Source organism: Solenopsis invicta, chromosome 9, assembly GCF_016802725.1.
Source record: "Solenopsis invicta isolate M01_SB chromosome 9, UNIL_Sinv_3.0, whole genome shotgun sequence".
Lineage (NCBI taxonomy): Eukaryota > Metazoa > Arthropoda > Insecta > Hymenoptera > Formicidae > Solenopsis > Solenopsis invicta.
Genome location: NC_052672.1, coordinates 10,615,498 through 10,642,960, shown reverse-complemented (window position 1 = coordinate 10,642,960; position 27,463 = coordinate 10,615,498). Strand labels below are relative to the sequence as shown.

Here is a 27,463-nt window from a genome sequence, read left to right as displayed (position 1 = left end):
CTGTAATCCGGCAATTGAGACGAGGCGAGCGAGTAAACAAGCTCTCGCCTATTGTGAATTGCTTAAAGAGGAAGTTATTCTCGAGAGAGACGATTTCGTCATTAGGTTTGCAGCAACTAAACAGAGAAATTGAATGTTATTTATCGAATATCGTAACATTTACGTGGCATTAAAGAGTGGCAAAAGTTTTCTGAGTTACTTATATATTTCAATTTTTAATTTATTTAGTACAGTGCATTGATGGAAGCATAGCTTTACATCGCATACATTAATGTAATATGCGACCAAATTCTTTTGTTATTAGAATTAAGAGAACTTTAAAGAATTTATTTTTGAGATATGCCTTGAGAACCTGTTTGCAATATTGTGGAAACTAAATGAAAGAATAATGATTAAGCAACTTTAGATTGCAACTAATTATTTTAAGATGGCTAATTATTTTCGAGGGTTTGGAAAAATCCTTATAATTTTTATGTAATTTTTTTCGGAAGGCATATGCGGATGATTTATTTTGAATTCATTTTTACCTATAATAATAAATATTTTATTTATAATTAGAAATTTTTGCAAGCAAAAATAGTGAAAATTGTAGTTATAAAAATACATGTCCGAGCACAACATTGTCTTACGATTTCCATAAAATATAAAGGCACTCGGAGACAAAAAAGTGATTATTATTTTACAGATGTTTGATTATCGTTAGAATTAGAATTATAAAAAATTGATCTTTGACTATTCGCTGTTATAGCTAACCATGGTTTGCTAAGGTTGTATTTGCCGTAGTAACTATAAATTTATGAACTACAGCAAAACGATTTGCTGTTGTTCCTAATACATTAGTAAAGTAGCAAAACATGCATGTCTATTAGAATCACATCGTATAGCAACATAAAATAGTTATCGAAACTAACCGATATGTCAGCAATACGTACATAAAAAATACATTGATAACTAATTAATGTAGTTACCCAGAATTTTAGCTGCAGAGTATATTTTGGATACAGCAAATATTTTCTGTAACTAAATTTTAGTATCAGATAGCTAAACTCTTTCAAACTAAAACACAGATGAGATGTTAACTGTCCGTATATTACGACGTAATTTAGTTACTATACGCAGCTTTTAGCTACGACAGTTACTTTTTTTCCGTGTAACGGTATCAAATCAGATTTCTACTCATCTAAGATTCATAGAAAGCGAGTGTACCGTCGGGGAATATCGCCGCGATGTTCATGCCGCCGGAGGCAAAGGTGAAGCAGAAAGGTGATTTGCGCGCTTTCCATCCTGGTAAAATCGGAGAATCGGAAAGGGTCCAGGCCATAAGTGGTCCAATCTACCGGTCGTGAAACGGTTTCGTGTGGAAGGTGGTGGTCAGATCGTGCTGCGAGGGGGGATGGGGGAACGACAGGAGGACGCCGAACGGGCAGGTTGCCGCCCGGGGTCGACGCCGGGCAGGTGCGCCTTTCTCGCGCAGGGTAAGGCAGACAAAGGACCCCAGAATCCTCTTCTGGCGGATGGTATTTCGAGCAGAAAACTGGCTAACAGCAGTGATGCCAAACTCGATGGATTCCGCCATCGGGTGAATTTCTCGAGCGAGTGGTCCAGTCGATGCACGCGTGACCGCTGAATACGATCCGCTATGGAATTTCATGCCATTGTGTGTTTGGGGTGGTTGCACCGACTCCAAACACGAAAGAAGGATGACCGACGACCCAAGATCATCCGGATATTAAAAACTGCTCTTTGGTCAGACAGGTATCCGGATATCGTCGTTGAGAACTTCTTAATCTTCACACTGAGTAGACAAATAACGAAGATAGTTCAGAATTTTTTGATTATTTCGATAAAATTTTTAAAATTCTAAAAATCACGAGTCTCGGAAATAATAGAACATAAATTAATTATATATCAAGTTTAATGTGTGTACAATAAATTAGAATACAATTCTCCTATGTGAGTCAATCCCGCGTAGAAATGTTGATAAGATTTTAATAAAGATTCGATTGACCTAAATATAAATCTGGACCTCGTATGACACAAATTGTATGTAACAATTTGTTCACAAGGCCCTTATATACAAAGAAAAGAAAATTTAAAAAAAATCAGATTTTCGTTGCTTTCTACTTTTCGTAATCAAATATAGACCTCATCAAATAATAATTAAGTAAAAAGTCATTATGTCTACTTTTTAGAGTATAAGAGCTTATTAAATACTTATTTTTTTTACATGCGGTGTCATTCATAAATCCTTTTCTGGCCGCTGTAAGTTAATCCTAATAAATAAGTATTTAAAAAAGCTAGAAACTTCCTTATTAAATCCTAATAAAGGTGAGGAAACATTTCTTATGCTTTCGTATCCTTAATAAGTAATGATTGAGGCCTCGTGTTACATAAGATCATCTATAATAAATTTCTACACGGAATATTAACAAAAAAAAAACAGGACTTGTTACAATTTCATAATGTTACAGATTAGTAATATCTATTTAATAAATAATTCTACCATTGAGTTCTATGATTGGTCACTGCCAGAATCGTCCAACGAGATATTTGCTTCGACTTGGGACTTCATTAAACTGTTCCTTGTGTAATTTCAATCTGTGTCATTGTTCATTGCTGGTCGGATGTATACCGACTAATCGCAAACCTCCGCTGAGTACCGACACTGTACACCATAGAAAATTTCATCAAAATGATCTCGTCCCCCTTGCTCTCGGAAGCATTATCGGCACGAGAGGAGGGTACACCATCATCACGCGCGGAGATCGTTACGTGCCCCGCGCGATCGCTCGATCGATCGGTGCCGGGCGTGACGGAGGATCCGCGCGGATAGCGGTTTGCTGGCCCAAGCAAGCGGCCACGTGCAAGCGGATAGCAGCTCCCCTTTCACGGGCGACTTACTCCTCGCCCGGACCTGCAATCAGGGCAAGATTGTAGACATCTGCCGGCCATCTGCCGGCAGCGGCCTTCCGGAGGGCCGACGACGATCGCCGCTCCCGCCGCTCTCCCGCGTGCTCCACGTCCCTCTCATCTGCCACGCAATCGCGTCTGTGGCAAGGTGCACGAATGCGTCTGAAATCGCACGCACGCGGAGACCCGCATCGCTCCTTTTTGTTACTCGTGCGTGCGCGCTGGTATCGTATATGCGAGGTGCGATCCAGATTTATAATGACGTAAACACGCGCGCGTATATGTGTGCCTTGATGATCCCGATAAATCTTCATACCCTATGTCAGCCTTCTCGAATCTCGCCAAAGGCGAGGAAATCGCGGAGAAATATGTAACCATAATTCGCCTTCGATCGGCATTCATGTTAGCGACTTATCGCCTACAAAACTGTTCCACTTCGCGCAGAAAGCAGAATAGAAAAGCAACATATAGCAATAGTTTGTTAATCCAATCGAGAACTTGTATTCAATAATGGAGAGCACAAAAAAAATAAATTTTGAAACAAATGCACAAATGCTTTAATCTAATTGTAAGAATAGATAAACGGATCTAAATTTCTTAATTTTTGTTTGTTTTCGATCGGTTTGAATTATATTAGTATCTATACATTAATTATTAGAGAAGTGTTTTAAATTTATAAAGGCAATTAGAGAAATAGTGTGCTAGAAAAAAATTACGTTCTATCAGTAAAACAGGACGATCTTAGGATCCCCTTAATTTCAATGTCGTAGAGTTTTTTATGTTTCGAATTATACTTCTTCAAATTTTCGAGACATTTATAACATTTTTCTTATATTTCTTAATTTCTTTGTTTGACGAGTTATAACTAAATACGACACGATCTAGCCGATCTGCGGGTCTTATCGCATGTTTTCGTCATCTGTTACAGATCCGCGTTAAAAAAGAAAGCACGCGTTATCACGTGCTGCACTCGTCGACCCGTGGCGAGCAAATGACTTTTGCAATTAACTCGTCGATGCATTATCGTTACAGGCGCAATGATCTTGCCTCGGTGCCGCGCCGCTAAGCCAGGTGTAAAATCACGGTGCCGCTGAGCACCACCAGGTGTACGTAACCCGGAGCGAAGGTGCAGAATCAGGCGCTCCTCGCCAGTCGGCGAGATTAATTTAACGAGCAGCTCGTGCGGGATCATAAACTGCGCGGAGGTTAATTCCTAATTAGCTCCCCGCGGTCTATGCGCGGTTCCGTGGGATGTCTTAAGGGTATCCACAACGCGTATCTCAACATTACTGCCTACGTAATGTTGGGGAAGACAACTACGATTTCCCTACGGACGTAGCTTGTATATCCCCCCCCCTCCCTCCCTCCCCGATGTTTGCGCCGATGACGTATTTACATCGATTAATCAAGGATATGGATCGAACGCTCAATTTTCTCGCGAAAACTTTGATTAATCGCGAAGGAAATAATAAAGACCCGGTCCTCATCAAGCGTCGTTAGGCCTGGCGTTGTCGCCGTCGTGCGTTGAAAGTCGTTAAGGAACGTATGATAGATCGCCAGAGCGGTCGCGAACGTGCTGCAAGATATTGTCTCACAGCTCCCTTATCTTCCTTACGCATAATGTTTTTTGAATATAATGGCTAACGAGAATAAGGTAATGGAGCATAATGAGAATTTGAGAAACGCCTCTACCGTGCTTCTCTCGCGACAAATCTCTCTCTCTCTCTCTCTCTCTCTCTCTCTCTCTCTCTCTCTCTCTCTCTCTCTCTCTCTCTCTCTCTCTCTCTCTCTGGTTTCGTTCTTTCGTTGTCGTCTCTTCGACGATCAGCGATTATTCTTGCCGCCGACCTTAGCCAGTATCTCCGTCACGCTTTTCCGAATCTATAACCCGAAGGTCGGTGTAATATATTCGTGACTGGCGACATCGTGGCGACCGACACAAATAAAGCACAGACAGCCGGACAGACGGATGAATGGACAGACAGGGACGGTGCTGTATTTTTAGATTTCTAAACTACTATTAAACTAGTCCCATCAGCGCAAAATCAATTTTAAAATATATATTTTGAATGCTACTTAGGTGCTAATTTGGTACTAAAATCCGAAATTAGATGCTCAAACCGGTTTTTCGATTTATTGTTATCATTCCTTGAAGCATCTAATTAGCACTTAATTTTACTGTATTTGTTTATTTATTTACTAATAAATACTAATTTTTTTTATCGGGGAAGAGAAGCTAGCTTAATGTTAAGCCAGTCTCACTTAATTTTTTTTCCTGCCAAACGGTTCGAGCACCTAATTTCTTTAGCACCAATGGCATTTAATTAACACTTAATTTTAAAATATGTTAAAATTAATTTTGCATTGGTGGGGGTGGGAAAAGCTAGCTTAACAGGGATGATTTCTAATCACATCGCAAAGAATGCGGTGTTACGTGCCGTGCCACGAGCTCGCTAAAGCGAGCACGTAGGTAGGTAGGTAATAACGTTAGAGAATTACTGTGTTTCGTGAGAGGGTGTAAAAAGTGGCTTGTTTTAACTCGGTTGCGAATCTCGCGTTTAATTTAAAGATAGTTATCCATCAGAAAAATTCTATAAAACTCAATTATACGGAGTTAATTATTATTGTTATTAATTAATATCGAAAGTTGTGAGATTCCAGCGAGGTAAAAGTGACAAAAAAAATTCACCCTCTCCAGTTACGTTTAACATCGCAATTTAAATAATTACTCACAATTTTAATGCAATCGTCAGACGATTTTCTCATTTGACTGTTCGGTATATGTACGTGTGACACTTATCTCTCGTATTTTATCCTATAAGTAATTCAGAGAAATAGCATGCACGAAATTCCACTCTCCATTCTGTCGCTCGGTGCTTCTCTTCTTAAGAATAATTCAGAAGATTCAGATTACGTGTGATCTAATTAGCTCAAGATTTGTGACAACTGTCTGATTTATTCCCCGCATAATTGCGTAATCGCAGACTACGTTCGACGGCGAGCGTGCAAGGAGCAGGAAATTCGGGATGTCTCCAATTAGCATTTCACTTGTCTGTACTCATCGTCGCGTTGCATAACAGCGTGTAATATAGCTCAATAGATCTTACGAAGTCACTCGAGCGCGCTCGTACGAGGTGTAATACCCTCGGTAATTTGCGCGGGCAATGGGGACACTTACGGCACTACCTATACATACCTATGCGTGTGTGCACAAATCGTCACCGTCGTCATCGTCGTCGTCGCCGCCGTCGTCGTCGCTGTCGTCGTCGTCGTCGTCGTCGTCATCTGTATGCCGAGTACCGCCTGGAAGAAAAACCTCAATTTAGTTTATAGTGTCAATTGAATGAACAGACGGGGTACGTGATTTATTTTTAGACCTGCATCACAGGGGGACCCCGCTGCATTAAGCGGTTACGTGTGTGCACGCTCACGCACGAACGGGCTCATCTCCGCGTCGCGCTGGCGACGACAGCATTATCGCGCGGCACGGCGAACGCAGAGAGAGAGAGAGAGAGAGAGAGCGACGTCACACGAGAGACTCCTCCTGCGTTTACGATTACGTCGCCCGCGCAATTTTCACTTCCTTGAAATAATCAGATGACTTTCTACCTAGACCCGCGACCACGGTGTCTTTTAAAATACTATCCACTTCAAATCGTCGGAGATATTATAGTATTTACCGTTTCTCATGCCTTTTTTCTCTGGAAATCTCTTTTTCTTGAAAAAGAAGAGCGCAAATGTTACAGATTGAAATTTAAAGAAAAGTTGCTGAATGCATACCGTTCTCATAAAGCGCACCTAATAATATTTTACATTTTTATTTCAATAAGCAACATTTAATGACAAAAAAACGTAAGTAAGACATAACTAATATAAACAAAATTTGATCAAGTTTTATTTCGTTTTGTGCTTACTACATGCATTTTAGAAAATTAGATATATTTCATGCAAATTTTTCATCAACTTATATAGTTGATAATAACGTAATTATGCAATTTTATTTTGAATTGTTATATTTTCATAAAAGAAGGCTTGTTGTAAAATATTTTACTTTCATTGCATACACATATTTACGATTATTATAAAAATTAAATCGATGTTCTTATAAACTGTATCAAGTTTCCTAATTCGTATCTCGATACAAAGTTTAGTATAAAGAAATACTAACGTAAGATTGAAAAATGATAATAGTAAAATTCAAGTTTTAATTTGATATTTGTACCTTTTTATTCTTGTTATTTATTAATTATTGAATATTCGATCACTTTTTTAATAAATTTTTAATAAAATAAATATTTATTAATGGTTCTTTATATATTCAATTACTTTATTCATAAATTTGATATTTTCGAAAACGATACGATTTAAAAGACACAGGTACGCTTTAATCGACCGATTTTCTAAACTTACCTTTCTCAGTATGTTACAAAAAAGCTTATAACAAATTAATTTGTTATTATTGAAAGGTTTAACATGTAATTCTAGATGACTGAAATATCGGGCTGCAATTTCAAATTTTGATTTGCATTCAAAATAGTATCAAATACGAAATAAAATATAAATGTAATAAAAATATAAGAAATATAAAACAATATAATAAATATAATAACAAAAAATGGCGTTAAATGGCACTGACATTTGGCAACTCTTCTGTATTTTCCCAAATGTTTTGGTAATGCAGATGCAAATAACAAATAAATTGTTTCTTAATTTTTAGAATATATGTTAGGTATCGCTTTTAACTCTATAATTTTTAATCGCATTGGATTAGTTACTCGATTTTCGATTGAAATCTAAATTGCATTGAGCGAGTGTCATTTATGTCGGAGAAGTGGCTCATGTTACTATTCGGTCAATACAGCGTTTCGTTTAGCCAGGTCAAACGGGAATCTATTCGACGAGCTCGGCTCCGAAAGATGAGAGGCAGAGATTGCATTTCCGCCAAGTCCGCACCGGGTGCTGGTAACGCTTACGATTTGGCATGAACTTGCGCTGAGGCATTCCAAGGGGGAATGGCAAACTCTCGAGTTTAAGTAATAGAGGTTTAACCCTCTATGGCCATGACGAGGGATTTATCTCGATCAAGCGACGTTCACAACCACACGAACTACTAACACACTCGCCATCCAGCACCAACTTGCTCATCTCGCATAAGGATCGATAACCTGTGCAGTTATTGCGAACTTCTCACCTTCGTTAATCCGCACCCTGCCAAATCTGCGCTTCCAATAGCAATTTCATCCCGGAGGCCAAAATGCAGAGTCGTTGAAAATTCGATATTTTCGCTCACGTGGTCTTCGGACTATATTCGACAGGATCACTCAAATATTTTGGTTTCCGCCCACGAAGGATTATAAAAAAAAAAACGATTCGTGCTATAAAAATGCGGCTACGCCGAAAATTGGTTCCCGTAATATCTTTGGAAATTTTTCATTTTGTACAGGTTCCGAAGAAATTACTGACTTATCTTTATAATAATCTTAGCCACGATTATAGTATTTATGTCATAATTCTGTAATATAGAAGTTTCACTTAAATATACCGACGCGTAAAAGAGTCGACCCCCCTCGCTACAGTTTCAATCTCCGTCTTACGCCGCGTCGTTATTACCGACACCCTTCGGGCAATCCGCTCTTCCGCCTCAATCCTTTCGAGTTAATGACCGCGAATGAAATCGGAGCACTCCGCTTACACCGAGTTGCCTGTATGTATAACGACCTTAAGTAAAGGGCGGAGATCCCCGGAGAGAAAGAGAATAAGGGAACGAAGAAAGGAAGGAAGGAAGGAAGGAAGGAAGGAAGGAAGGAAAGCGCCGAGAAAGGACGTACGACGTCCCAGCCCTTTCGCGACGACCGGGCAGGATCGATGGAGCGCGATTGAGGGTCCTCGAAGACAGGATCCGTCCTTCGACCTACATACTACCCGCCCTCGCGTGCGCGCGCGCACGTACAAAAACCCGCGCGCGGCCTGTCGACTTCCGGTCCCCCGGACGCCCGATGCAGCCTGGGGCTTTAAGCTCGCTCCGGGGAAGCCTCGGGAGTTTTTACGAGCGCAGTTTATGGAAGCGAGCCAGCTGTGCTCGCGATAAACCCGCTGTACCTACCTACACTCTGTGCATACGCGTTCACACGAAAGCACACTGAGTACACGCACACACACACACACACACCAAAACACGTGCACTCGAGAGCGATACGCCATGCACGCCCACGAAAAGCGCACAAGCGCGTTCGAACGCATTCCAGATATATGCACATATGGAGGGTTTCGCGGGTAAATACGCGAATCACGCACACACGTATAAAATTGCATCGCACAACCACAGAGGGACTTGGTCGCATCGCGTATGCATGTGCGTTGCCCGAGCCCGGTGTCGCTCGGATGATCGCGCCGTCGCCGCCGCCGCTGCCGCCGTCGCCGTGCCAAAAACTTCCGTTTACGATCGCACGAAAATGTTGATTGGAGCATCACGATGTGAGCGACGCGTGACGCGGAAACGTTACCGTCGGATTTATCGGCGTTTACTCCTTTCGCTCGCGTTTACGTTTGCGAGGTTACGGTTAAATAAATCGAGATTTTTGGATACAAAAATACGGCAGTTCTCAGAAATGTTTTTTCAGAAAATACGAGATACGTAATCTATCGCAAAAACATTCAGCAGTACAATATAAATCACTCACTGAAAAGAAGTTTTTTGTGTTCAAGTAAATATATTTATTTTAATATCATTTTTTTGATTTAAATATTAGCTGGCATAAAATAATTTATTTTTAATCTTGAGAAATATTTTTTAAATCGAGAAAATGATGTTAAAATAAATATATTATATATTTACTTGAACATCCAGAGAAAGATTTCTTCGAGTTAAAAAAAGTTTGTACATGGCTATAATGGTTAGAAAAAAGTTTCTTTGATTTGAAGAAATTTTTCGATTGTGCAATGCAAATCTTTTTTTAACCGAGTTTCTTTAAAAAGAAATAAATTTTTAAAACCAGAACAAGCAACAATAAGTTATTCCTTATACTTCTGCCAGTACTTTCTTGAAAAATAATTATCTGTTTAAATTGATTAAATAATTCAAATAAATAATTTATTTACTTTTAAAAAGGCTAACAACATTATTTCTTGAAATCGAATAAATTTTTATTTTTTGCAAAGGTATTTTCACATCAACTTAAAGAAAAGGACAAATTAAAGAAACGATTTCATCAATTTCAACATAATTTTTCTGTAGGTAAACATAAAATTTCTTTTTAGCGCGTTCATGTAAAAAATATGATCAATAATATCACGAATTATTGCTAATATTATAGGAACTTTATTGGAATAAATAGCGTGCATAAAGAAGATATCGGACGAATCCTCGTGTTTGGTAGCGCGAAAGAAATCTCCAGTTTAACGGCTCCCATTGCTTTCGGCCACTTTCTCGCGGAATGAATGACCTTAAATCCCGCATTCGTGGGAGCTCCCGTTCGAGTGGGCGGGTGAATGGTTATGTTCTTTGGTGTTAGTGGAGGCCGCGCGACGACCTTTCAACCGCACCCAGCTTGAGTCGCTGTCGAGACCCATCGAGGAAATTGACACGGACAGTTCTCAGGAAATGGTCCGCATAAGCAATATTGGATCGAGTCAAGCATCTTGCTCGCTCGTGCTAAAATAAAGAAAGATAAAAAAGGTGTCGCCGGAGAGTTGCTCGTCGTATTTCGGGCGATTGCGATTAAGAATGTATAGGACATTTCTCAAAACATTAAGACAATTATAAAATATTAATTTTAATTTAATAAATTAAGCGATATTACTTATGTTTATTTAACTTGGGACTGTGCTATGTCTGAAAAGCAATCAGTGCGCAGTTTCGTTAAGTTTGAATGTGTTTATAAATTCACACAAACAAAAATAGCACGAAGATCTAGCTACGACCGTAGAAGGCATGGTTTATTCAATTTGAATTATAAAAAAGTTACAAGTGGTTTTGTATTGCATTTGAAAGTAGAAAAAACTTGGTGATTTTCTATCTGGATAAAAAGTTATTTCAATAAGAAGTAGACATGTAATGGAAATATAATTAAGAATGAAATATGAGATAATGAAAAAAATCTTTTTTATTTAAGTACTTTATATATTCAAGATGATTTATGTAAAATGTTATTGCGATGCAGAGATCAGTTCTGTTTAAAACAAATAAGATTTATTTATTTACAAAATTACTAAGCAGACAATTACAATAAAACTTCGTATAAATTATCTTGAAACCAATTTGTAAAGTACTTATACAAAAAAATTCAGATTTTTCTTAATGTTAAAAATAATTTAATTTTTAATTACAAGTAGAATAAGTAAACGATAAAAAAAAGTGTTATTAAATAAAAATATAATCTTATTCACACAATTTTTATACTTATATAGTTTTTTTGAAATGTTAATATTAACGCACTTTTAAATTTTATTTACTTTGCAGGGATCTTATGTCCGATACGTTCTCGATCGCGCCCAACCGGTTATTACGACGCGTGAGGAAAAAGTTTTTCGGCGAAATGATGAACAATGATAATAATCTGCTCATACGAAATCGTCCGTGCTTATCGTCCGCGCGTAACGCGTACACGGATAATGGGTACACGCGGCCGGGCGCGTTTCTATGGTACGGGAATTATATCGAGGGGATTAAACGAGACGGTACACGGGGCACGGACGACACGTTTGACCGAAATGCAAATTCGGTCACGTCGAATTAAACCGACCGTCCTGCAGGCGCCAGTCGCGCTCGATGCGCGACGCGAGGGCGTCAATCGCGAATGCACGAAACGTGTTTTCAAACGCGGTTGACGTCAAGCGTCACCGAGCCTTCAGAATTTAGCGAATGATGCGCGCGACATCACGGTCGAGGAGAAGAATTCGCGTGTCCGCCGCGTTCTTTCCGTTAAAACTCGGCCAACTTGTAAATCCTGCACGGAAAGAACAATTTTATCTTAGTATCTAAAAATTTAGCTAGATACAAATCAGGAAATAATTTCATGTCGGACTATCAAAATAATTATGTAAGACGTTCGGGCATGCAGATATTATAGTACTGCTGCAAAACGTTTTTTGACATTTTAATAACCATCTTAAACGTCCAATATAAATTATTTATTGGCTCGACGTAATTATTTTCAGATCTGTATTTCAGCAAAATTGTCCTCTCCGTGTGCACTTTATTTACTTGTGCTCATTCTATTGTCGAGTTCTATATTTAAATCCATATGATATATATATATGTATAGAATAATAAAATATTAATAGATTTAAAGAGTGCTGTTTTCTTTGGCAAGGATATAAATTTCACAACAAAGCAATTTCGTTATTCTTTTCTATAATCTCGTTATTCTTTTCATAACACTTAATACGTATTATCACTCATTATTCATATGGCACAATTTTTTGCTACCTTATTTTGCGAAATGAATAAATTAATTATTCAAAGAAACTTTTGCGACGCTAGATGGAATAAATAGCGCGACACGAGAAAGTCCTAAATCCACGTGGTGTATGGTCGATACTTGAGGCTCTTGCACTCGGCGGTCACAAATTTTGGTGGATTTACTCCATTATTTACGGCGAACGCAATTGACGGCCAACGTCGTTGGAGCATAGGCACCCGCATTTGTCTTCGCGGGAACACGAAGACGAGAGCCCGAGTCTCGGAAAAGAAATATATCCCGGCGTCGCGTAGCCGGAGGATTCTCACGCATGAGAGAGGGATCGTGACAGAAGGTCACACGCTGCATCCGCAACGAGAGGCGGACTTCGCTCTCTCGGGGCTGCTCCAAAAAGTATGCATGTACGAAAGCCGCTCTATTTACGAGCGGGGAGAGTAGCGGGACGCGCAAAAAGACTCGCCGCTCTTTCCCATGGACTGAAAAACAAGATAAAATTGTTATGTCCATTATAAAAATAAGAAACGCTAGTTTTCAGTCGAAACGAATATTGGTGTTTAATAATATTTTCACATCAATTATCAAATATGTTTTTCAGTTCTGCGAACGCGACTTAATATGCAATCACGAACTGAAGCTAGAAATAATATCTCAAATTAATTTAATCGTCAAATTCAATAAATTTAATGCTGCAAGCATCTCAAAAAAAAAACTCATCTTGAATACTTAAACTATTACTTACGCTAACAAAATTGAGAGTTTTCTTGATATTGTAAAAAAATAATTCAATTCTTAATAACGCGTAAATAAATTATAAAATTATGTTACTAATATTTTTTTATTAACTTCGCAGGGACCGTATGTCCTTTACATTCTCAAATGCTTCGAATTCAAATTCAAAAGCTAAGACGAAAAGCAAAAATATCGCGACATTTTTAGTTCGAGATAATTAGATAAGGTTCTGTCGAAAGTATAATATCGCGGGATACGAAGCATCGACGAATACGGAGTTGCGACGTTTTCTGAAACGTTAGCAACTGGGACACGGTGGTTATGTATCTTCGAGAATAGATAGAATCCGCACGTCAGTTAGCGGTTGCCAAGTTGAGGGAACTTACATTCCGGCTTCGCCACGTACGCTCTCAATTAAATACCGTCATTTTGGAATCTCCGACAAGCGCCAGGAATAAGCGGCGCGATCCCTTGGAGAGATTTTGCGGTCGCGTCTATCCGAGTCCATCCGAAAACGAGGCAACTTAATTCCGACCTGCACAGAGAAATTTCCCGGCTTACTTAAAACTCCCATTATATTATTTCCACCAGTTGTTTCTAATTTTGCATTACAGAGCTACTCGAAGGGAGCATTTTATATTATATTTATCGCAACGTTTCGAGCCTCTCTGTGACAAGAAAAAAAAGTTTCAGATTCTTCTCGAGTAACACGCTCCTAAAAATGCTCGCAGAACTGCTCGACGTCGCTGATACGAACGCAACGATCGGCTGACGATCTGAATCGCGATTCGATTATCCGGTAATGCAAATGCGATCGAAAACAGCCACGGTTTGTCGGGCCGCGCGGCGAGTATTCGATCTCGTCCGACGTCGAGAGGAAGATGCGAGACAGGATACAGATGATGGTGTGCCAGCGCACAGGTGGATCTCTCTCGCGTCTCTCCGATCTTCACCGTGACATCGCGCCGGTTTCCTTCGCGCCCTTCGGTATGCGTTTGCCACCGCGTGTATGTGTGCCGTGCGTGCATGTGCGTTATCAGCAACGGCCGAGACAGGTTGACTGTCGGACGGGGTTTTACATCGGCGGGAAAAAAGCTGTTCGATTAGACGGTTCTCCGCGCGCGCGGACGAATTATGCAAATCGCGGGAAACCGGTACCCTCCCTCCTCCCCTGCCCTCTCGGTAATCTCGCGCCGCACGCGGCATTATCGCGGAGACTCTCGTCGAGTTTCTAATCGATTTAAAATAAACCGACCGATTAACCGAGACATAGCGCAGGCGTGTCAAAGGTCTAATTGAATCGCACGAAATTTATCGGTAGATCGGACAGCAATCTCGCAATCGGCTTTACAGACTTTATTCGCATGAGTTGTAGGCGAGGAAATACGCGAGAGTGTATCAAAAGGTCGCACTCATAGAAAAGATTTCTGGATTCAATACTGTTCACTCATCTATGTATCATAAAATAAGATTGATAGAGGGATAATCATAATTGTTGTTGGGAGCAGAATATTTTATTCTTAAAAGAAAAAATTCTTATCTAGAATAAAATAATTTTGATGCTGTCTCATCGATTTGCTCAGACGGATTTAAATTAGACAGGGCTGGGTAATTTGTATAATTTTTTAAATAAATTAATAATTACGTTAAGAGTTACACAAACAAAACATTAACTAATTAAAAGTTATGTTAAGATTAAATCAACTTAAGTTAAATTAAAAGTTAATTTTGAAAAGCATTATTTATATATTAAATTAAAAATTCGTAAGGTTTTAAAGTTAGATTATTCCAAACAATTATAATATGGATCATCAAACAAATTTAATATTTTATTTGCAAATTGAATTTACATAATATAACAATGAAATATTGCTTTTTTTATAAAATATAAAGGAATTGCTTCATAAATATAAAAAAGACCTTGTCCCGTAGACATTACGCTGTAAGCAAAGGCTACTGAGTTTCTGCGGATGCATCGATTATAATGCATCACATTTATTTTTTACGAGAGAACGCTTGTTTGCACAGTCTCCTGTCGATGATATTTCAAACTGCGTATACTGTAAAAAATAAAATGTAATGTTAACATTTTTGCTTGTCCCAGAAAGTCTACTCTAAATTTTAAGTTGAAATAACTCAAAAGTTAAAATAACTTAAAATAAGAGTTATTTTAACTTAAAATTTAGAGTGGACTTTCTGAGACATTTTTTACTGTGTAGCAATTAATCATCGTGCATTATAACAGCGAACAAATTTTTGTTCTAAATGTAAGAATATATCAATTGAAACTTACATATGTTACTCTTGTCTCAAAATAATAAGTCAATCTTATATAATTCGCTGGAGGAAGATATGATATAGACCTCACCTGAATATTGCTTTATTTTTATATTGCACACGGTTGTAAGAAAATAATTAAGTACGTCAAGAATATTTTTAGTCTTGTTATTAGAAATCTTTTCTAAGAAGTCGGATTCCGTCTAATACGGCAATAAGTTTTCCGTTAAAACTTTTTTTTTTTTTTTTTTAAGTAAAAATCGATCTAATTTATTTGTCATTTTTTAAGTAAAAATCGACGAACAACATTTAATAACGAAACCTGATTTTTTTCTTACTTAGCTCTCAAATAGATTTTCATTTAACAAAATTTTCCCTTAAATTTGCATTCTTGCACATACGCTCAAATGTCAAGCCATACGTAATCTCTAATTTTCTATCTTTACATTTAAGTTTTATTGATATTTCACAGGTATAATCAAGTATTCACTGTCGCTTACAACGCTTGTAGCTAATCTTTTATCTATGAACGCGAAAAGTGGCGAATGCTGCACGCTAATATTATCATAACCGGATCCAGTGTTAACAACACTGCTCTCGACGTATCTCAAGCTCCGGATCATATAACGACTATCACGAATAAATTGCGTTTGACGAATTCCGCGGATGCCGTCGAACGTTGTTCGTTGCCAGCAGCGGTCGACATATATCTCCGTCGTTCGCACAATGGCGTATCCAATTTGTTTTTATTATTACCTCTGAACAACGGTACTTTTTACAATCCAATGTCCGTCCAATCGTGCGTTGCGGCAATACATAATAATATGTGTCATCACACGTGTCCAGAAAAAAAAAAGGCATGAATATTAACTATCTAGGCACACCGTACCGAAACTTCTCTCCGCTCGAATCTTGAAATGGAGGAGCGTTATACGAAAAAAAAAAGAAAAAAAAGTTTGCATTGTATAAAAACCTCGCGTAAAAAGAGGAAACGTATGAGTCAAGAAAAGAATAATGACCGTCATAAATTTGTTCGGATCCTGACTTATATGCTGACACGATTTTTGCACGGATTGCCGGAGCTACAATGTGTCAGCTAAGCGTACCAAAATACGCCACTGCCTTCAGCGTTGCGCGCACCAGCTCGTGTGCGTGTACGGGTGCACGCGTGCGAGCGTACGACGCGGAGCGCGCCAGACGACCGGCGCCACGAGGAATCCCCACGCACACCTGAATGCCGACCAAATGGCGACCGCTTGCGTAAGAGTCCGACGTACGATCGTCGGAGGCGAGTCATTCTAAGATTTCCACTCGCCGCCGCTCGAGCTAGTGAGCCGTGTCTTGGGAAAGTCTCGGGAAAATTCAGAGAGCTCGCAATGCATTTGCGACTCGAATGCAGCGATTCTCTTCGGAGCAAGTATGCTGGCACAGTGCGGTTGCCTCTTTTAAGTTTTTCTTCTCGTGCCCTCCACACGTGTGGATTATCGCAATAATTTACGTTTTAGTAAGCGTACTTGCGTCGAAAAATTTATAAAAATAAATACCCTGAGTTTGCTGTTGTTTTCTTTGAAAATACTATTTTGTAGCAAACGCTGCGCCAATTTCTGCGCTTCCTCCGGCACGGACGAAATCTTATTAAGCTAAATTATTATTATTACGTTATATGAATTCAGAAAATCTGAAAATATAAATAGTTTTTAACACTCGGGAAATGTATTATCGCGCGTACATAGAAAATTCAATATATTTTCTGTGTTATTACATCCTGCATTTCCTATAAGCAATCTCACAATTTCTTAAAGCAAATTTCGATTTTAATATTAAACCCGCGACACGAGGCTCTCTCCGGTTACCGCAAATTTTTATTCGCGTTAGGAATGCGGATGGCAAGCGTCATAAGCTGTCAACATGTCATGTATCGTCAATGATTGCACGGTACGTACGTCGAAACTTCCGCAACGGGAAATGCACCTGCCGTACTTGTTAACTATAGCGAGAGCGACTGCTACTGCTATTATACGCCGACGGTGGCTGGATAGCGACACGACTGTTTAATAAGTCCGAGCGCATACGGATTACAGGACAATTTCTGCGGTTTGATTAATACACGGCGATACCGGCGCCGATGAGACGAGGAAGACTTCGCACTCGCCCATTATCCTCTTCTTTATTGCGCATCCTGATTATGTGCTCGTTGCGCGATCCTTGAACCTCACAGGAGTCACAATTCCAAGGTCTGCTCTTACCGCACGTAATCCCGCACTTATCGAGATTTTTCATCGCAAATTATCATCGAGCCCGTAACTGCCCGCGCGCGTTTGCATGTGTCCATCCGGTAGAGTGCGAATTTTTGCAATCTACATACTCCATAAATAAGTCCGTCCAGTCTCGTGATGCATTTCTGTGCAGAATAATCCCGGGTGTCTTAAAATAAATATATGATAAAATAAAATGATTATATATGTGCGCGTAAAACGCATAGAAAACCATATAATTCAGTGCAGCATTCGCGGAAATAACTGATCTCGGGTATCATTAAACACATTTACCTCACAGCTATTTATCTTCATATAACTTTAACATAATTTCTTTTGCATTTTTCGTTTCTACGAAAGATGAGGATTTATGATAAAGACATTACACACATACACACGCACGTGCATGTAAAAATCGAGCAACATGATCAATATATTTTACGTAGATTAAAGAATGTTTCTTTGGAGCAGGAGTGAGAAGATCGATTACCTCTGTACTACGACATTTCTCAAATTTTTCAAATAGTTGTTCGATGCATAAATATTATCTCTAACATCAGACACTTATTTGATAATTAAGACTCGGCTCCTTCGCGATATTGACGTGATGCTTAGAGGCGAGAAACGGCATGCAATGAATTAATTGCAATGTACGACTTTATTTTTTCATTTTCCCTTAGAAATTTAATAATAATTTCGTAATTTTGAAACATGTAAATTATGCGGCAAACTGAGACATCTGTTCGACGTGTCACATGGAAGTAAAATAATTTCTGAAGTAACGGTTCAGCTGTTAAAAATCTATTACAGTGATTTAACTTGTATTTTATAGATTTCAAAATTACACAATTATTACATTTTTAAAGGAAGTACAACTAATAAAGTTGTACATAGAAATGAATTTATCGAATGTCATTTCTATTTGTAACTTTTAACCACACTGTCGGTAACATTATATTGTTAAACAGATATTGGTAAAAAAGCTGCGCAATGATATTATAACGATATCGATACTGTCGTTACAGAAGAGAGAAATAATATGCAATAAAATAATTTTTATGTACATCTTTATTTTTTAGTCTTCCATTAAAAATGTAATAATTTCGAAATTTGGAAACTTATAAAATAGCGATAACTCATTATATTTTGACAGCTGAGAAATGTGCCCTTATTTTTGATATTACAAATAATATTGTACTGGGATAGCTGGGTTTTAAATCTGTTTCTTTATTTTCTGCGTTATTTTATTCCAAATTTATTCCCGGTCACGGTAAATCTGACGAGAGCACATTTTTAACACTAATTTAGATCTGCGAAATCGCAACGTTTTGCCAGCGAAATGCAAATGAGTCGCAAATCGTTGAGCAGGCGAGCAACGTCGTTCGTTGTCGCCATCGTTGGCCGAACGAGCCCAAAAGTGGCGTCGATCGTGGGGGCTCGTGCAACAAAGCGTGAATTACGACAGGTCCGTTGCATACATTACGCGCCGCCGATATCCCCATTAACTCGTCGTCGAAACGTAAATAAACGAGAGCCGCGCGCGCGCGTGGAGTTCGGGCTCGCGGCCTTCGGAAGAGAAAAGGCAGAACGGGACGCGGATCACGCGGGTCCTAACCGGATCACGCGGGTCCTAACCGCGGCTTTATCGTAAATTCTCTTACACAAGAGTTATCCCGTGGCATGCACGCGTGAGCGTTACCTCACGAAGGCGGGAGTGGTGTTGCCCACGCGTGCCTCTCGAAAACTCCGAAGGTCCGAACGCTGTCGCGAACTGTTATTTATTCATCCTCTCCCTCGCACACGACGGTAGGAGAATCCTGACATCGATATCCCCGAGTCCTTTGGAGAGATATAGTTTGAACCTTGCCGAATTTACGAAATATTCGGGATAAATCCGCGCGATATCACTGCCAATGAGGACGTGCTTATTAAAAAAGAGAAATCAAGACTGCGCTGAGATTTAAAGAGTTAAGCATATTTGAAAAATGATACAAACGAGAGTTATAAGTATTAAATAATTGGTAAATTCTAATATTAGATGCTATTAAACGGATTATTAAATATAATCAATTTACGGATGTTTTCGTTATACAATACGAGCTAAAAGTTATCGAAATTTAAAAACTGAAGGCTTCTTTAGATTTATTTTTTTCTCCTAATCAACGATAAAAAATATGGCTCGTAAATGCACGAATTTTGGCTCTGAAGTTAGCTATAAAGAAGAATAAAAAATTGATTTATAATTTATAATAGTTTTTGTAGCAAAAATTACTATATCTTGCTGCAGTTTTAAATAAATTACTGTAAGTGAATCTAAATGAATTTTTTCACGAATATTTATTAGAATTGTATGTAAAAATTTTAATTTAATTGGTAATACTACTTTCCTATCAAATTTGCAAAACGCGATTTTACAGATTTTAAGGATCAAGAGTAGACAAAAAAATTAAATAACTTTTAAACTAATAAGTGAATTGCGCTCCAATTTTACACAGATACTCAAACATAATGCTAAAATATTAATATAAAAATTCTATGAAATTTTTATATTTTTTTAAATATTTCGAGATATGACCGTACATCCTTAAGATTGTTAGATTTCGATCCTTCAGAGATCGAATCGAAATCTACCGAGACGAAATTAATCGCGTTAATGATGATTGTAAAATTGCCCGAGCGCGATGCACTTGCATTTCCTGAAGCCTTGTTGATAGTCAACGTGACATGAGTCACCGGAGCATCTCGATTAAATCAGGGCACGGAGAATCGCTAACGTATACGTGGAAGGAATTGCGCTCCGTTTCATGGTGCGATCTCGATGAGGTCATTTCAGCCTGGCTTCTGTCAAATCGATTCAGAATCGATCGCGACCGTCTGCACGGCCGGATGCGATCAAGTCGCATCACCCACGAGGGCGTCGGGCGTTCGGTATTTAATTGTATGGAAATTAGCCTCCGTGGAAATGTATATGTATATGCGCAAGGTTAACGTGTATGCTCCTCAAATCACCTTCTATTGTTTTCTTAGTGTATCACGGTCGTAAAACGTGCTCCGTTGGGTGACGGTATTTTCCCGATAGCGATCAGACGGAACGTATATCGAGAACGAAGAGCGATCGGAAGTATAGGATTTCCAATTCAAGATTGTTCAATGACCGATTTAAGCGATATGCTGTGTTAATGAAAGATATACGCTCCCAAGTAAAGTAAATGAAACTTGGAAATGTGTTTAATATTAACACTTTAAATATACTATACATATAGATATGAAAGTTGTGTGAATAAGATATATCTACTCCTTATTGAAATAATTTTTATGTAGATAGAAAATTGCCGCCAAAATTTTTCTTTACTTTCAAATGCAATATAAAACAATCCATATTTTTTTCATAATTTTCCGAACGTTTTGAGAAATGTCCTATACATCCTTCATATATTTTTCGAGTGATATCGTTAGTCAGAAACAATCGGCTGTTATTCTCGATCTACGATTGAAAGTGTAATTAATTATAGACCATTAGACCAACTATAGGTCCGTACCTTTCACACATAAACCTTTATTTTTTCTACTTCTTATTGAAATAATTTTTTACATATATAGAAAATCGCCGCCAAATTTGTTCTGCTACTTTCAAATGCAATTTAAATCAATCTGTATTTTTTTCATAATTTTCTTTACGTTTTGAGAAATGTCTTATACATCTTTCATATATTTTTCGAATGATATTGTTCGCCAGAAACAATCGCTGTTATTCTCGATCTACAAATGAAAGTGTAATTAATTATAGATCAACTGCGGTAGGTCCGTACCTTTCACATAAATCTTTATTTTATGTTCGACTGTGAAACGTATCATTAGCATTTATAGACAAATATCTATTTTGTGCGCAAACTATGGTAAGATAAAGAAAAGATGAGAGAAAGAAAAATATAATTGAGATTAGATGGCATTTCCAAAAGTAAAACTTTTTCTTGATTATTAAAGAGATTGTCTAGTTCAGAATGCGAAAAAACTTTTAAGAACTTTTTAAAGAAAATTATTACACATATTTTTCTGTGCTTTTATATATCTACTTGTTCATATTTAATAAATATCTACAAATTTTTACATAATTCTATGTTTATTAGTTTTTATGTTACACAATTTTTAAGAAATCATCTCATTTTTCAAGTCGACTGATTTTTTAGAAACTACTGAGGTTATTGACTTCAATATTTGCATGAAATAAATACTATTGCGATCTATAAATTTATTATTTTTTCATTTATGTGTTAATTGATTTTATTAAAAAATTGATACTTGTTTTTTTAAAACGGTGTCATTTTAATAATTTGCAACATTTCTCACTTATCCTAATGCGCGATGAATAAACATATTTTATTACATAAGAAATTGATATGTCGATAGCTTCGATAATTTCTTAGAAATCGTGTTAGCCACGTTGTAAAATGTGTTTAATTCCATATTTAGCATAATTTCCATAAATAGCATAAAAATTAATAAACATTAGGCCATATAAAAATTTATGAACATGTATTAAATATATATAAATTAGAAAGTGTAAAAGAACCAAAAGCAGAAGCAAAAGTTGATGTTGTTAGCTGGTAGTTTTTAAGAAATTGTGTTAGCCAACTTGAAAACTGTGCTTGATATTTAAATTTAAATAACATGAAAATTATTAAACGTTCGGCTATTCGCTAACGAAAATTTCTAGATATTTGCTAAATATGTATAAGTTAGAAAGTGTAAAAGAATATGTGCAACATTTTTTTTAATTCTCAAAAGTAAGCTACTTTTTCATATTTTAAACTAGAATACGTCCTTAATTTCGCAAGAACACGTTCAAAAGTGTGACCAATTATCTTTAACTGAGAAAGAACAGAAATGTGAAACGCCGTAAACGAGCTCGTTCCTGTGACTTTACTTCCAAATGGCAAGGATGGGGACGAAGGGTGAAGGGCTCTCTCATAAAGTTTGTCGAATACGGACGAAGGATAAGGAAGAACTGGAAGGAAAGCGAGTTACTCGAAGTTACTCGGAGTACAGCGGCTGTTCTGGGGATTGGGGAAGCCCTCTCGATTCTCCGTTGTGCGAGGTTATTCTCCGGTGTCCCGGGATCTAGGAATAGAACTCTACTTACAGCATCACTGTTTCTTCTCTCTTTCTATTTCTCTCTCTCTCTCTCTCTCTCTCTCTCTCTTTCGTAGCCGCAGGGACACAACGAGCAATGGCTAAGGCGCCGTCCACAATCGACCGACGACGTCTGTCATCGTCGACCATGCGTCTCGCTTTTCTCCATTCACAAATCTCCCTATGCCGTATGCCACGACCGCTGTTATTGTTCTCGACTTTTATAGACTTTTTGGAGAATAACATGACTTTGAATGAAGCTTGTTTAAATATGCAGATAGAAGAGGCCAACTTAAGAAAAATGCTAGTTATTATATATTAAAAATGCTGATTACGTATTGATAAATTTATAATATAATTCGGTACAAATTAAAATTCGTAAACTTTCTTTGAATCTCAAGTCCGTTAAGAAGAGATAGCTGTCTTTTATTTAAGTAAATTTTTGTTTGACAAAAAATCAAGTGCAAATCACGTCGTTCGTACGAAGATAAAAAATTCTATTCGGCGACAGAAGTTTGTTGCAATAAAACAATTTGTTCGTTAGAAATTTATTTCTCTACGCATCAGGATGAAACTCTATTTCATTATTTCGTTTGCTCTATTGACTCAACAAAAAAAAATATCTTTCAGCATTTTCAGTGTTCTTCTGCAAAATTAAAAGTGGAAGTAAATCGTCTCAAATCTGTATCTTAGAAAGGTGCCTATTCGTTTTCCCATCTTATAGTTGTAAGCTTTTTGTATAGAGAAAATCATTGAGAAGCCGACATTAACCGTGACCATTTCTACTTTCTATTATCAATACATTTTTTACATGTTAATTGTGTCGTTTGAGCGCTAATAGATTTCGTATTTGTGTGTTGCAGGTCAACGTGGCGTTACAACTCCGCTGCTGCGCATCGTGTCGGTGAGTGACAAATTAACGTTTATATTAGATGATTAGAATAGATTAGAATAACATATACTGAATGCAGTGTACGTGTATTGAATATGTATGTGTTCTGCATAAACGACACAATGAACGAAAGAAAGGAACCAATGTGAGAAAGAGAAAGAAGCACTAATCCCGAAGCACTTTGTAGTTTGCGAGCGCGACCCCGAGCCGATGATTTAAGAATCAACTTGGCTCCTTTCTGACCCCGATTCCCATGGAATCCCTAGAAAGCCTGATCTTAGCTCGAGGTTCGAGCTGCATTCTTCTGCGTTCGTTTCTCGAGTGCATTACGCTCTTCGAGCGAATCAACTCCGAAAAGCGATTACTAAATTGCTTGGAATCTCTTCTCTGCGAGATAATAGTATAAAAAACTTTATATATTCAAACGTATCAGGAGCCAATAATAAAGCAAAGGAAACATCAAACGTGAGATTTGCAGTACTAACAAATGTGATTTCTTCGTCTTTTGAAACAGATTTAAAATTTAATTTCTCTTCAATCTTATTGAAATGGAAAAAGCTCTCTTTTTACCGAAACATACGAAAAGCTGTTTGCAGATCTTTAATTTTATAAATCAAGTCTATCGCAAATTATTAAAAACCATCTCATAGTTGTGCGACTTTTATACAATTGATGCTCATCGCGCAGATCAGACTATATTTTTCGCTATTTGCAACTTTTCAATAATTCTTCTTTCCCTCCTCATGTTACTTTTATTTCAATCATTGTTCTTGTCTTATAATTATCGTAAGAATGTCTAATGTAAGAATGTCTAATGTAGCCAACGACGTTCTCGATTTCTCGAAATACAATTTTCACAAGACAGTCGCGACGGAGAAGAAATATCGCAAAGACGTTGCCGGGGCATCCTTTGGTAAATCGAATTAAGCGCACGACAGAAACAAACTCTATTCTCGTGAAAGCAACGGGGAGACCCGCGACTAGAATTCGGTCAAACGTGAGCGTTACGAGGTGAACGTGAGATGACCCTGGTCCTCCGGTTGTCGCAACCTCGTTTCCACTCGCCCTCCTGCCGCTGCGAAACTGTCGACGATGGAGAAATCCGACGAAACGTCCTTGCTCGACGAAAAAAAAATGAAAAGGGAAAGAAAAAGAAAAGAAACAGCGCGCTGCTCCGTCGCTGTTTCCAAGTTCAAAATTCACTTACCTTCGATGTGCATCGTCGCGGTTTTGTAAAATTTATTTGCGCTATGCATTAACGCGCGTCAACGGATATTGACGGATATAATAAGAATTTACATAACTGCGTGGCCTTCAAGCGCAACAACTATTACGATTGGATAATGATACTTGAGTAAAAAAAAAAATTTTTTTTCTCTCTTAATATAATCTAAAACTAGTCTCTCCGCTTACCCTGAACTGCATAAAGATTTTGGCACGTGTCACTACGTTCGATTAAACAAAAACCGCGCGGCATTTCTATCGTTTCCGCGTAACCGCGGCATCGATCGCGCGCCGTAAGTGCGTTTCGCGCGACAGCACGCGTTGTACCAGACGATCTCTCCGTCGATCGATTTCTTAGTTGGCGCCGCTGGTATGAATCACGTTCGTAACCAGACGACGATACTCGTCCTCTCCTCGAGCGATCTTTCATCATCGGTGAGAGTAGAGGATCTTGCTGGAAACATCCCAGCGCGCGGCATAAATTTAACATAAAGAATATCGCAAAAGAAGAATGCGATAAATTAATAAATTTTGATATTCGTTTTAAAAAAATTTCTGCAAGTGTCGCAATAAATTCGCACAAAATTTCGAGCGTCGCTCTCGTCACGTCGCACGCGCGTGATTCAATTTCTAGCGGCTTTTTTAAATTGGACAGTCCGAGAGAGCATTATGATTCACACCGGAATCCAGATGACGCCGAATAACCACATTCTCGCGGAGCGGAGAGGAGGAGCAGGAGGACACAAGAGACGAACGTGTAACGGAGAAGAAGAGGAGGAGGAGGAGCAAACCGTCGCAGATGCGCGTATTTATATGCGTACGGCTAGTGACGTGCTCACGCATACGTCGGCACGCTTACGCACGTACGGAACGCGACATGCAGGCACAACGGCGTCGCGGGGCGCCGACCGTCTCGCTCGGCGAGGTTCCTGGCGTCAGCCTGTCGGGCCTCCTGGGTCCCTCCTTGAGCTCCTACGATACCCATCGAATCTACGACCCTCCCTCTTCTTTCTCTCCGCTGCACCGTCTCGCTCCCACGGCCGGTTCGTTCTCTCGCTCGCTCGCATCGGAGACGCTTTTCAATTATTCGCCGCATCGCGCTTTAAATTCCAGACTTTAGAAACACGGGCCACGATTGGGTTAGACATTGATCCTGCTATTTTGCAAGTTACAACGTTGCGCGCCGCAGGCTAATTTGATTTATTTTTACTTAAATTGTTACTTTCCCATTTCATAATCGATAAGATAGATTTTAATGCCGCTTGCGATTCGCAATTTGTATTATTAATTATTCTATTTCTTTTGCGTGCGAGGATAGAACAGTTTTGCCCAAGTATTTAAGAATTTAGCTAAATCTAAAATAATTTTGTTGAACCATCGAAATTATGTAGAGCAATTAGTGTGATGATGACGTTGTAAGCAGTTTTGATATTCTAGCAACGCGAGCTTTGAGATTCATACATAATTATTTTGATAGTTCAATCAAAAAGAAAATCATTTTCAGATCTGTATCTAGCTAAATTCTAATTTCTACACAGAAAAAACAATTTTGCTGAAATACAGATATGAAAATAATTGTGTTTAAAAAATTGTGTCGGATATTTAACTTTTGGTTGCTAGAATGTCAAATCTGTTTGCAACAACATTATCATACTCGAGTGTGCTACACAATTATTTTGATGGCTTAAAATAAAATTAATTTCTGATTTGCATCTAGCTAAATTTTTAAATGCAGTAAAATATTTCCTTCAGTGTCGATACTTCAGCATAAAATTGTTCTTTTCGTAACAATTGTCTTTTTGATGCAAAAGAAATATCCAACATTAATAAAATTTATAGAAAGATTTTAATAAAAATCTTTCTTCGTGTCACACGCAGTCCTTCATTTCTTATTTCTTTCTTAAGAGAAAGAGAAAGAGTTTACATATACATTTTTCATTCTATATACTCGTATAACGCAAGTCTTGTTCTGTCATTATTAATTTTGTTTATTCTTTCTATCATAAGAGAAAGAATAAGCAAATACTTGCTCCAAAATAAACAGATTTTTCTCTCTCTTCGTTCTCTCTTTTTGCGCGCGTTCTCGTCTCGTAGATTGGAAATAACACGAACAATTCTCTCTCACCCCGTGAGCACTCTCGCAAAGGCACGCACACCAGAACGCTGCGATGCCCTCCCGGTGCGTCTGCAGAATGGCTAGTCCAAGTTACGATATCGTCGTCTGTGGCGGCTGCGGTTACGCTAGGGCATGTTGCGCAAGTTAGATCGAAGAGCTTTCCCTCGGCACATAATGGCTGGCACTTAGACATATATTTTTCTCTACACGAGAATATCTTTTATAATAACATCAGGAATTTCTTTTCTCTCTACAGAAGAAAACCATATATTATATCTGTAATTCCGCTATTTCCATTTAATATGATGATCACCGACCTGTGCATCAATTTATTAATAATCTGTCCTTCTGAAGGCTACAAAAGTGAATTTAAAGACTTTTTGTTATTTGTGTAAAATTATCACATTATTACTTTATTTAATTTATTTAAATAAATATCTCTTTAAATTATTAAAATTGATTTATAAGTTTTTTTATATTTTTACCTTTTATATAAATGATCAAATTTTTT

General features: G+C 38.1%; 1 protein-coding gene across 2 annotated transcripts in view; it reads right to left on the bottom strand.

Moving 5' to 3' along the window:
* Positions 1–27,463, bottom strand: part of LOC105207388 — a 148,472-nt gene that overhangs the window by 21,947 nt on the left and 99,062 nt on the right. For both annotated transcript variants that reach the window (XR_005575544.1, XM_026136983.2), the window contains one exon: positions 6,107–6,213. Coding sequence is in view for 1 of the 2 variants with exons in the window: in XM_026136983.2 (XP_025992768.2) it covers positions 6,107–6,213 (107 nt within the window). In the remaining variant the exon portion in view is untranslated. The remainder of the gene's footprint in view (positions 1–6,106; positions 6,214–27,463) is intronic.